At 46.9% G+C, this 10,863-nt stretch overlaps 6 protein-coding genes across 7 annotated transcripts; 4 read left to right on the forward strand and 2 right to left on the reverse strand.

Moving 5' to 3' along the window:
• Positions 1 to 35: 35 nt before the first annotated feature.
• On the forward strand, positions 36 to 861 carry FOXG_20368 (uncharacterized protein; the record flags this gene model as incomplete). The annotated part of the gene is made up of 2 exons (XM_018400649.1): positions 36 to 227; positions 424 to 861. 2 exons carry the CDS (start codon positions 36 to 38, stop codon positions 859 to 861), a joined length of 630 nt encoding a protein of 209 aa, XP_018248655.1.
• Positions 862 to 1,984: 1,123 nt separating this feature from the next.
• FOXG_10764 (uncharacterized protein) lies at positions 1,985 to 3,342 on the forward strand (the record flags this gene model as incomplete). Its single annotated transcript, XM_018390244.1, has 5 exons — positions 1,985 to 2,237; positions 2,293 to 2,582; positions 2,633 to 2,830; positions 2,877 to 3,126; positions 3,178 to 3,342. The coding sequence occupies exons 1-5, from the start codon at positions 2,115 to 2,117 to the stop codon at positions 3,340 to 3,342; spliced, it is 1,026 nt and encodes a 341-aa protein (XP_018248656.1). The 5' UTR covers positions 1,985 to 2,114.
• A 34-nt stretch (positions 3,343 to 3,376) lies between these two features.
• On the reverse strand, positions 3,377 to 5,051 carry FOXG_10765 (uncharacterized protein). Of its 2 annotated transcripts, XM_018390245.1 has the most exons (8): positions 4,922 to 5,051; positions 4,830 to 4,870; positions 4,717 to 4,777; positions 4,621 to 4,665; positions 4,401 to 4,558; positions 4,278 to 4,334; positions 3,870 to 4,224; positions 3,377 to 3,819 (listed from the first exon to the last, which is right to left on the reverse strand). In XM_018390245.1, the coding sequence occupies exons 1-8, from the start codon at positions 5,006 to 5,008 to the stop codon at positions 3,583 to 3,585; spliced, it is 1,041 nt and encodes a 346-aa protein (XP_018248657.1). In that variant the 5' UTR covers positions 5,009 to 5,051; the 3' UTR covers positions 3,377 to 3,582. The 2 variants fall into 2 exon arrangements, with proteins under 2 accessions (XP_018248657.1, XP_018248658.1); XM_018390246.1 differs by having other exon boundaries at positions 4,401 to 4,777.
• A 199-nt stretch (positions 5,052 to 5,250) lies between these two features.
• On the forward strand, positions 5,251 to 6,651 carry FOXG_10766 (uncharacterized protein). Its single transcript, XM_018390247.1, has one exon. The coding sequence runs from the start codon at positions 5,375 to 5,377 to the stop codon at positions 6,512 to 6,514; it is 1,140 nt and encodes a 379-aa protein (XP_018248659.1). The 5' UTR covers positions 5,251 to 5,374; the 3' UTR covers positions 6,515 to 6,651.
• Positions 6,652 to 6,726: 75 nt separating this feature from the next.
• FOXG_10767 (uncharacterized protein) lies at positions 6,727 to 7,955 on the reverse strand (the record flags this gene model as incomplete). The annotated part of the gene is made up of 3 exons (XM_018390248.1): positions 6,727 to 7,109; positions 7,164 to 7,591; positions 7,651 to 7,955. 3 exons carry the CDS (start codon positions 7,953 to 7,955, stop codon positions 6,727 to 6,729), a joined length of 1,116 nt encoding a protein of 371 aa, XP_018248660.1.
• A 1,461-nt stretch (positions 7,956 to 9,416) lies between these two features.
• On the forward strand, positions 9,417 to 10,622 carry FOXG_10768 (2-dehydropantoate 2-reductase; the record flags this gene model as incomplete). The annotated part of the gene is made up of 2 exons (XM_018390249.1): positions 9,417 to 10,463; positions 10,569 to 10,622. The coding sequence occupies 2 exons, from the start codon at positions 9,417 to 9,419 to the stop codon at positions 10,620 to 10,622; spliced, it is 1,101 nt and encodes a 366-aa protein (XP_018248661.1).
• Between the last annotated feature and the right edge of the window lie 241 nt (positions 10,623 to 10,863).

Consider the following 10,863-nt stretch of genomic DNA (forward strand, 5'->3'; position numbering starts at 1 on the left):
ACCAAAAGTCTTGTTTGACCAGCGTTTTCGCAACCATGGGTCAACACGTTCTTATCCTTGGAGGTCACGGAAAGGTCGCGCAGATACTGACGCGGCAGCTATTGAAGAAGTCATGGACTGTCACCAGCGTTATTCGAGCTCAAGAACAATTTCACCAGATTGAGAGTCTCGCCTCTGGACAACAGCGCCTTAATGTTCTCGTCCGGAGCTTGGAAGACATTAAGAGCGTTTTTTAAGCCAAGAATATTCTCGAGGAGGTCAAACCGGACGCTGTTGTCTGGAGCGCTGGAGCAGGTGGAAAAGGAGGTCTCGATCGAGTAAGCAACACCTGCCTAGCAAACTGTCGGTTACCATTAACATTCGGTTTATACCTTTGCTATCGATCGAGATGGTGCGATCAACTTTATCAATGCAGCAGTTCAGACATATTCTATCAAAAAGTTCATTCTCATATCGTATCTGGCCTGCCGCCATAAATCGCCTAGCTGGTGGGACAGCGATGCCTGGGCGTACGCCCTCGACATGCAAAGCGGCGATCTTTCTGGTCATTGCAAGGCTAAGCTGGCTGCTGATGAGGTTCTTCTTCAAAATTCATCTCTCAGATCGGACTTTTCAGGAATAAGTCTTCGTCCTGGTATGCTATCGGACGAGCCCGCTGGGAAAGTCGAAATTGGGAAGACCAAGACCTCAAGGGGCAATGTTAGCCGAGCGTCCGTGGTGGACACTATCGTATCACTACTGGAGAATCAAAATGTGAAAAGTTCATGGTTAGATTTGTTGGATGGCGACCACGATGTCAACGTTTCCGTAGAGAGGATCGCCAGCACAGGCCTGGACGCGGCCGAAGGAGAAGGCAACTGATTATGTCGAGATTACCGGATCTCCTTGCTGTCGATAGATAATCACACATGGTCTCTGCATGAGAACTTCGTAGCAATGCCTGTTCAGTTCACCAAACAAGTCTCGAGGCAACAGTTGAATGAAGGTTTCACAGCTACAGGATAGACTTACTAATTATCATAAGGCAATGCTCCCAACGTTGTGTGCAGAGAAGACAATATTCTTAAGGGTAAAGATTTGATCAGTTTCATTAATTCGTCAATCCTACTGGTCTCCGTGTAAATGGAAAACAAACGATACTTCTGGTCAGAGGAAGGCTGGTGGCTCGTGAGGAAGGATGGACTTGCATGGGTTAGGACTCTACAAGCCGCTGACAGGTGACTGCATACTTGAGCCTTATGATGATTATTAACATGCTTCATAATGTAAATATATATAACAAAGATACAATTTTATAAGTTTAGCTAATCTAAAGGTTTATTTTGCAAGATAAAACAGACGTTATGACATTTTAAAATCTAAAATCTATATAATTGTCTGCCTGAATACTGACTTCCTCGGCCACACTATTGCGAAACCAAGCAATAAGTTCGTTCTCTACTCCCAAGTCTCTGCCCAGCTCAAATCAATTAGGCCGCAAGAAACTTTCTGCGGTAAGAAAGATTTTAAAAAAGTTCAATAGGACTTTTTAAATAAGACAAACACGCAAGACTACCTCGTATATGCACAAGCGGAGGGCCAGGATGCTTTCGGTAGCCGGGCCGAGCTAGGCGAAGATCACTTCCATAAGAAATACCCATGTAATAACCCAGAGAAGGCGATGGGCTCATAGTCGGAAATTAGACAGAAGATCTAACTCCAATAGCAGCGCAACTAAAATACATTATATTGCGACAAGAACTCTGCAAAATATTAAGCGGTGCGTCAAAACCTGGTTGAGAAGGTCGTGACGGGTTTTCAAAGGATTTCCTGAGGATTGGCAGATCCTGGTTTATATCATTCCTTGGCGCTGATGCCAAGGCGGAATATCCAAACGGAATTCCGTCTGACAATAGATGAGTTCATGCAATGGATATATAAAAGGATCTAGAAGAGTCGAAGGATCGTACTTGCTTTTGTCAATCATCAGATCAGTGGTGGCATTATCTAGGACAGGGGCTGATGCTATTATTTATCTGGTATAAGGAAAAGTATATAAGAGCCCGAAGAAATATTTAAGACTTCTGCAACATGCCACCCGAAGCTCTAACCGGCTAAAAGACACCTACTTCGATATGTTGCGAAACACAGTTCTCGCTCTTCTCATCGCCGCCGAGGCAACTCATGCTCAGGCGGCCTTCACACTGAGAAAGACCTACGACTCCAGCAACTTCCTGGACTCGTTCAACTTCAGAGACGTAAGACGAGTTTCCGAAAAGCAATAAATCAAGCATTAATACTGACACAATGTAGCGTGCCTACTTTGATAGTATTGACCCTGGCTACGAGGGTGACCCGACCGGTGGCTCCGTCAACTACTTAAGCAGGAGCCAAGCAGTGGCCTCTGGCATCGTCAACTCCAACAATGGCAAGGTTCATCTTGGTGTAAACTCCGTTGATAAAGCTGCGCTCCTTACGCCCGGTGGATCGAGGCATGGGCGTGGCAGCGTTCGTCTTGAGTCAAAGGAATCCTATAGCTCGGGCATTCTCATCGCTGATATTGAGCATATGCCCGGAACTGCATGTGGTGTCTGGCCTGCTTAGTAAGTAACTCTTCAATTGGAGGATGTGATGAAGCGTGCTGAATATATAGCTGGTCTTACAACTTTGACGAGGATCCGGTCGGCGAGATCGATATCATTGAGGGTATTAACGGTAACCAGAACGGCAACTATGTTTCTCTCCACACTTGTGGAGCATGTATCTTCAACCGTCCTGGAGGTGCTGAACCTCGAAATAATTGCAATATCGGCGGCTCTGACACCCGATACTGCACGGACGGTAACAACTAGTCAGTGAAACTCTTCATGTTACAAAACTGCAGCTAACCAGCGTAGCTCCGGGTGCGGAAACACCATGCCTTCAGGGTCTTACGGCAAGACCTTCAACGCTAATAAGGGAGGCGTTTACGCCACCTGGCTGACAACAGAGGCCGTCAAGATCTGGTGGTTCCCTCGAAACAACATTCCCGCCGATATCAAGAACGGCAAGCCTGAGCCCAACACCTGGGGTCAACCAGCTACATCTCAGTTTGTCAATGCGAATGGCAACTGCGATGTTGGAAGGTACTTCAAGAAGCAGACTATTGTAAGATTCCATACACCTGGTTTGACGGATGAAACGTGCTAATAGTTGCAGATTTTTAACACGGCGTTTTGCGGAAGCAACATCGATCAGGGTATCTGGAACCAGGAGTGTAGAGCTTCTACTGGCTATTCCACATGTGACGATTACGTTACCAACCAGCCTGGTGCTTTCAAGGAGGCGTATTGGACTATTAACTCTCTGAAGCTGTACCAGTGAGATACGGTCTAGCACGTGAGAAAGATAAACAATGGATTCATGCTGGTGTTGGATTGGATCTTTCAAATGCTGTGTCGTATATTACATAGAAAATTGGAGAGACTTCGGATTCACTTGCGATTGAATACCATAAACACTATCGCATGAAGCATAGATATCATCCCTATCAGATATATAAATGTTAAATGATAGAGGTTAAGCCTCAATCTCCAATCCAGCTTGACTCCGCAAACGTGAGTATTAAGACGCAGGTTTTCTTCCCCAAAGGAAATGAACAGGGAGATAAAGGTGAATCGAAGGATCCTTGATCTCATTCTTAACCTTGGCCATAAAAACCTGTATTTCCTCCTGCGACCATCCAAGCACGGCCGAGAAGATCTGCGGTGTGTATGATTCAATGGCTTGAGCCTCTTGTATGGACTGATATTTGCCAATTTCCTTGAGCTTCGGGTCTTTGGGCCATGACCCGAGTGGCATCTGTTGGAATGTTAGATATTGGTTGGATGGTAGTTAAGTCTCGTGCATACCTTGCGTATCTCTTCCCGTACGTTCTCAAAGCCAGCAGCTATCAGCTTATCCTTCCACAAAGGAGCACAATCAATTGGTTTGCCGAACTTGGCAGATCCCTCACACAGGGTCTTCAACCATAGCTGGGCATTGACAGCCTTCTCGTCCGTACCATCATCTGATAAAAACGGTGCCGCGACTGCCTGCATTTCGATGTAACCGCCAGGAGCTAGGTGTTGTAAGGCTTGCTGGAAGAACCGGTTGTCGTCGCTAATGCAGCCTTCCAGCTCTCGTGCGTGGATGAAGTCAAAGGGCGTGTGATAGAGCCATTCAGCCTCGAAATCGTCTACTTCAAATCGACAATTTGGTGGCGTCCTACGGTTTAGTTAGTCAGCTTCTGACCATAGACACGAGGATAGTTGCCATACCACTGTGGTTGGATAGGGCTAAGGTCAGTCCCGAGGACCTCAGCTGAGGGAAAGTCACTGAAAAGCAAAGTTAGCAAGAATAAAACATGTGAAAGACTTTCTGCCACGTAATAATTGACTCACTCTGCGAAGTCTATCGCCCAGATACCAGTGCCAGTTCCCAGATCTAGAACACGCTGAGGATGGTCACCAATAGGCGCCAAGAATAAAGCACCGTCTAGCATCAGAGAGTAAATGTGATGTACCAGGTCCATTCGCGTTTGCTCTTCTTCATCGTTGGGCTGAGAGAAGTTACATCAGCATTTCAATCTCAATGATACTTAGTCGTCAAAGTTCTGCGTACCACGAAGTAGGCACCTTCACGAAAAGCATGATACCGGCGGCCGTTCTTGGTCGTCTATTAGTAAATCGGATGGTTGGGCCATCAGGTGAACACTACCACGTATCTGTAGTTGAGAATGCTGGAGTTGATTGACGACGTCTGGCTGGCTGACCCCTCCCTTTGCGAAATGACGTTAGTCGGAACGAGAGCCATTGGTGCTGATAACTCACGACAGATTGTATGTGGAATCATTATCTTGAGTTTCCTCTTCCTAGACTTAGTTAGCACGGTGCTCAACAGAAGTAATCCATGGGAAACACACGTCAACTTCCAAAGGATCTTCTCTTGGCGGAGACTGAGTTTCAGCTACAAGGCCTTGGTTCGGGCTCGGACTCTTGTCATCTGCCATGGTTACGATAAAGTTGAGAGAAATTGCAACGTTTGCGGGGTTTTCTAACCGGGCTTTCGGTCTGCATTTATGGCCCGCTCCATTCATCACATATCACATTGCATGATAACATCCCTGCAAGCAGCAGCCAACCGAGATTGAAACCCAGCCCGCGCTACCGGGTTATTGAACAGATGGCGAATCGCATGTGGATTTAATCAGAGTTCGATATTTAGCCCGTGATCCTTTTGGTCCTTCTTGACCGCCAACGCTAACATCCTTGCTAAAATGATCTTGGACCCATTGGAATGGTAACTTGAAGCTGACATCAAACTGGTTTCATTTTTCCTGGACTACTGTGACCTCATTTGAATCTTCGGAATCATCATGTCTCGCGTTCCTGTCAAAAGAATCCTTCTTACCGGTGCAACAGGCTATGTCGGTGGTACCATTCTCGACCACCTCATAAAAGCCCAAGATGAGGTTCTAAAAGGCCTCACCATCGATCTCCTCATACGAGGTGACGACGCTGCCGCCAAACTTCGCTCGGCTTACGGCGACCGCGTGAATCCCATTCAATGGGCTGGTCTCCATGACGTCGATTCCATCAGAGACGTCGCCTCCAATTACGAGCTTATCATCAACACTGGCTCAGGTTTTATTTCAGACGGAGCCGAAGCTTTTGTGAGGGGTCTCGCACGTCGCGTTGAACCAGGTGTTCCCCCGCCTTGGCTATTGCACATTTCAGGTTGTAGCAATTTAGCTGATCGGCCACTTACTCAAAAAGCGTATCCGGATAGAGAATGGAATGATGCGGACGGAAATGCTGTTTACGAGTTTTTGAAGTCTGAAGACGTGCGAGAGTCTTATCCTCAGAGAACCACCGAGGTTCGTGTCTTGACAACAGCTGAAGAGACTGGTGTGCAAGCTGTCAGCCTCAATACGCCAGTGATCTTTGGGGCTGGTAAAGGACTTTTCAACCAACAGGGCATCATTATACCAATCATAATGCGCTACGTTATTCAGCACGGACATGGGTTCAAGTTGAATGAGACTGCGAATTGGGACTGGGTTCATGTTGAGGATCTTGCTGACGCCTTTGTGCTTCTCACTCGAACTATTCTGGAGCGGGAAGACCGTGGAGTAGGCCAAGTTCCAACTGGGAAGAATGGCATTCTTTTTCCAGCTGTTGGGAGGGCTTTCCAGACCGAGATCATGCAAAAGTGTCTTGATGCCGCGTTCGATGAAGAAATCTTACCTCGTGAAGATACGCCTCCGTCCAAGGAGATTCGGGATGTTACTTTACAAGAGCTGGCGGATGAGATCACAGCTGGCCTTATTGATATGGCAGAACGCGGATGGGCGGGTACAAAGTCGATGAAAGGTACTGAGTTGAAACGACTGGTTGGTTGGAATCCTAGTCGTTTGGAAGATGCTTGGAAACAGGATTTTAAGGATGAGCTTGAGGCATTGAAGACTGGGAAGAGGCCATGGACACTGGAAAGCTGTATTGGTAAGGCTGGATAGGTCAACGAAGTACTACATTGGCGTGCTTGAGATCAGCTACCCGGTTCTACTGGATATGACGTGAGTTGGTTAGTATGATCCAACTCGTCTTATTCCTATAACCTAACACAGCATCTTCTAACCCATAAGTCTCCTCGCGTACTAGTGAAATAACTTTTTCTTTCTCGAAAGAAATTACAAATGTTTCAGGCCCCCGGATGAGTGTTGCCCAGCTACTGAAGGCCAAGATTAGCCATGCAACCACAGGGACCATTGGCGAATACAGAATCAGCAGGGGTGTTGGGGTAATTACAGTATGAAGCCCATGACTTCTGGCCAGCAGGGCAGACATTCGAGGGCGAGCTGGCTATGTAGTTGTAGCAGGTCATGCTCCCGTCCGCTTGGCTCAAAAGACAGCCGGAGCTTTTTATACATTCCACACAGCAGTTGTAACCCCCGAGGGAGTTCGCGTCGATGTATGTGTTAGGTAGATACACCACATTTCCGTTGAGGGTTAGAATAACGCCATTGCCGCCGTTCGACATTGAAAGCAGGGCTTTAAATCCGCAGGCTTCGTAGTATGGGACGACAGCGAGGATAATGGTCTCGACGGTCACTACATTTTATCGATTAGTGGTCATTCTTCCAGGGCCGAATGATACCAACTCACCTAGCTCTGTAGTAACACTTCCTGATGTAATGGTAGACCAGACCGTAGTTGTCGGCGAGGTAGTCGTGGTGCTGTACTTTGTTACCTTGCCAGGGAACTTTGTTTCAACGATAGTCGTAGTTGATGTGATGACCTTGACTTTTGTCTGGGCTGGTAGTGTCTTGTGAGGGCCGTGAACAGTGGTATTAATTGCCTTGATAATCGTCGAGAGAACTCTCTTGGTACAGTCGACTCGCTGGACATATTTAGAGTCGGCTTTGGGATTGATAGGAGCAGCAGGAAGCTCTTTGGCAGCTGTCTTGGCAATATAATGGGGCGCGCCGAGAAGCTGGGTAAATCCACCAGGTGCTGAGACAATGCTGGTGGTGTACTTGGTCGTAATCGTGGATGATACTGATGTAGAGATCGTTGTCGTCACAGTGGTAGATCTAACAGTTTGCCAATCTATTAAAAGTCAGCACAACACGGCCTCACTCGTTAAGTCAACTTCTTGCCAGTGACTGTCTTGGTGACAGTCTTCACATCAGGAGGAGCTATTGTGGTTGTAGTCGCCTTGGCAGTCTCTGTCCGAGTCGTGGTGCGAGGTCGAGAGACAACAATAACGTTGACTTCTCGGACAATCCTTTTGATGACTGTAACTTGGTTGATAACCGTAGTGTTGGCTGGTGGAATTTTGTTAGCCGGGATGCTGACAGTACCAAGCCTAGTAGTACAGACAACCTCGGTAGTGATTGCAAGAGCCTCACTACTCCGGGCGAGGAGAGCCAGAAGAGTGGATTTTAGGGCCACCATTCTGAATGAAAAAGATTGACACTCCCACAATGAGTATTTTTTCGAGGCAGGAAGGCAAGAGGAGTTATATACCTCCTGAGAAGTGGCATTACTCTGCGCAGTGGTTGATTAGGCTGTTAGTCGAGTCAAGAATCAAGAGAGCATTAAAATATCTACAGAAAAGCATGGGTATTTTCAAGAGTTTAAGAGACTATTAACAGTTATTGCCGAAAGGGACAAGCTGAGTTAATAACGTAGCGAGACCCTAGTCCCTTAAATGTGATATGGGTCAGCGCTGACTTCTTTCTTAAGCTTTTAATCGTATGATAATTTGGGAGGCGACTTCTTGTACGCAGTAGATTGGTCAAAAGTATGGCATTGGAGTCTAGGCCTTCAGGGGCCTGCAAGCGAGCTCTTCAGGTTGAATAAAAGCAAATAGAGAAATCGACTAGACAAGCAGCAGAGGAGAATAAGCAACCATTTATCCTGGCCAATGAACAAACCTTCGACGCCAGTAGAAACGAGGTGTTGACTACTTACATCCGTGACGTTGACGTGGCGGTCTACAGCCGTTAAGCATACCGGACGCTAATTCTTATAACAATAGTATAGATATATGTTTCAGAAAGATTCATTCGAATATTATGAAAGCTGTGTAAGTACCTCTCTTTGGTGGTACTAAGCACACGCATCGCCGTGTCCATCACAGCATATTACCGCTGCTGAACAGCAGGAGTTACAGGATTACAAAACTGCGGCTTTCCATACCCCTTCTCCCGCTTATACGCCAGCCCGCATCGAATTCCATTGAAAGCAATATAACATTCCACCGGGGAGCTCTCAAATCGATGTCTCTTGAATTCTTGAAGGCCGATCTTCACCCCTGTGTCAGCCCAAGAGAGCGGGGACCCTAGACCGAGCTCGCAGCCCAACTTGGCTGAAGCGACGAAACTAGTTGTTGCAAAATAGAGAATTCGGTCTTGTATCTCAATTGGAAGACTGTGGATTGCTGTTTTTTTGTGACCTCTGTCTTGAGAAGTTGGCCGCCCACATAAGCATGTCGATAGCAGTATCGCACGCAGAAGTGCCATCGAACAGCTTTTCGGGTTTCGTCCATTCCAGATCACTCTCTAAAGCTCTACAAAGGACTACTTGCCGAACCGTCAAGATCGTATATATTACTTCCTTAGATCTCAGCTGGCCTTTCGCATGTTCTCCTACAGTTTCAAGACCCCCTGAAAGATCCTGTGACAGGACAAACCAAGATGATCGCAATGCCGTCGGAACGAGTGCTTCCTGCTTAGACACCTCAGCCCAGGCTTAGCATCGACTCTCAGCTTAGAGCGGCAAGAAATCAGCTCTAGGAATGGAAATGGATTTTGGTGTGCTTGAGTTTTGTCTCCGAGTTATGTGGTATACAGCCATATCTACACACAATCCCCTGGGGCTCTCATACCATAGTTGTTCAGCAGATGGAAAAATATGATTGTCAAAGCCGTCCAACCTCGTGTCCACGTCTTGGGTCTGGGAAGCATCGGCACGTTTGCTGCTCACTCGCTAGCTGAAGTCCCGCCTCCTCTAACCCCATCGGCCACTCTGCTACTACATCGAGCGTCTCTAGTTGACCAATACGTGAGAAACGGCAGCCAGATTACCTTGGAGGCAAGAGAAGGCGAAATTGTAAACTACGGCAATTACAACCTCGAAGTGCTGGAAGATGACCAATGGCATAGTGCCTCTTCAACGTGTCATGACTCGACACCAAATGGCAACATGACGGTTCAGGACGATATCATCGACCATTTTGTCGTCTCTATCAAAGGCCCGCAAACATCATCAGCATTACAACCCTTGAAACACCGCCTGAATGCTTCTTCACACATTCTCTTCTTGCAAAATGGGACCGGAATGATAGAAGACGTCAAGAAACATGTTTTTACCAAGGAAGAAACCCGACCTAACTTCATTACCGGGGTTATATCACATGGGGTAACACTCAACTCGCCCTTCAACATCACCCATACTGGATTCACAGCAACATCTTTGGGGCTGGTGCCTCGGGGCGAACAAATCTCTAAGGCCATCCCGAGAACAAAGCCCTATCTTCTGGAAGCTCTTGCCCTAGTACCGAGATTCAACGCAACCTCATACTCGTTCCTCGAAGTTTTCCAAATACAGCTAGAGAAGCTCGCAGTCAACGCATTCTGCAATCCTCTCTGCGCCTTGAATGACGCTAAGAACAAATTCCTCTTCACCATTCCCGAGACGAGACGCGCTCTGCTTACAGAGATATCCCAAGTTGTGTGCGCCCTTCCTGAGTTACGCGATATACCTGGTGTTCCGGAGCGGTTTTCAGTAGAGAGGCTTGAGGCGACAGTGGATGGGATTATTCAGAAGACGGCTGAAACTACATGTTCAATGGTGGTGGACCTGCGACGTGGACAGAAAACAGAGATACAGTTTATTAATGGGTACTGGTGTCGGCGAGGCAGGGAGGTTGGAGTGCCGACGCCGATTAACGACAAACTTGTAAGAGAGATCTTAGAGAGGCAGGGAGATGCGAGGCTTGCCCTGGATTATACATAAGTGTTTAGCTAGTATCATGATGTAAATGTCATATGACACCAGTAACAGCAACACCATACTCATATTCTCTCCTTCAAGGTTCCCCATATCACTCTCTACTAGTAATTCTGCTCGACGATTTATCTCATCACTGCAAGGCTTCTCTCTGCCCAACTTTCGGATTGCAAACTACTGTAGCCTAATAGCACTACGGTTATTTCCGGCCATAACCTATCAGTCGCTCTATTATGGCCACCAATGCTTTGGGTCATAATCACCATTTTGATTAAAATGGCTTTATGTGTTATTTCTAGTGAAATGAATCTTTTAGTCACAGACGTAGGATATATAAGATCGCGACCGG

This window comes from Fusarium oxysporum, chromosome 7, assembly GCF_000149955.1.
Source record: "Fusarium oxysporum f. sp. lycopersici 4287 chromosome 7, whole genome shotgun sequence".
In the NCBI taxonomy this organism is placed as follows: domain Eukaryota; kingdom Fungi; phylum Ascomycota; class Sordariomycetes; order Hypocreales; family Nectriaceae; genus Fusarium; species Fusarium oxysporum.

Bases quoted from the DNA above. Each gene is read 5' to 3' on its own strand.
- FOXG_10766 (XM_018390247.1), top strand. From the start codon at position 5,375: ATGTCTCGCGTTCCTGTCAAAAGAATCCTTCTTACCGGTGCAACAGGC.
- FOXG_10765 (XM_018390245.1), bottom strand. From the start codon at position 5,008: ATGGCAGATGACAAGAGTCCGAGCCCGAACCAAGGCCTTGTAGCTGAA. The intron at 4,666-4,716 runs GTAGTGTTCACC...TAGACGACCAAG, and splicing joins TTCTCAACTACAGATACGTG to AACGGCCGCCGGTATCATGC. The intron at 3,820-3,869 runs GTATGCACGAGA...ACATTCCAACAG, and splicing joins TACGGGAAGAGATACGCAAG to ATGCCACTCGGGTCATGGCC.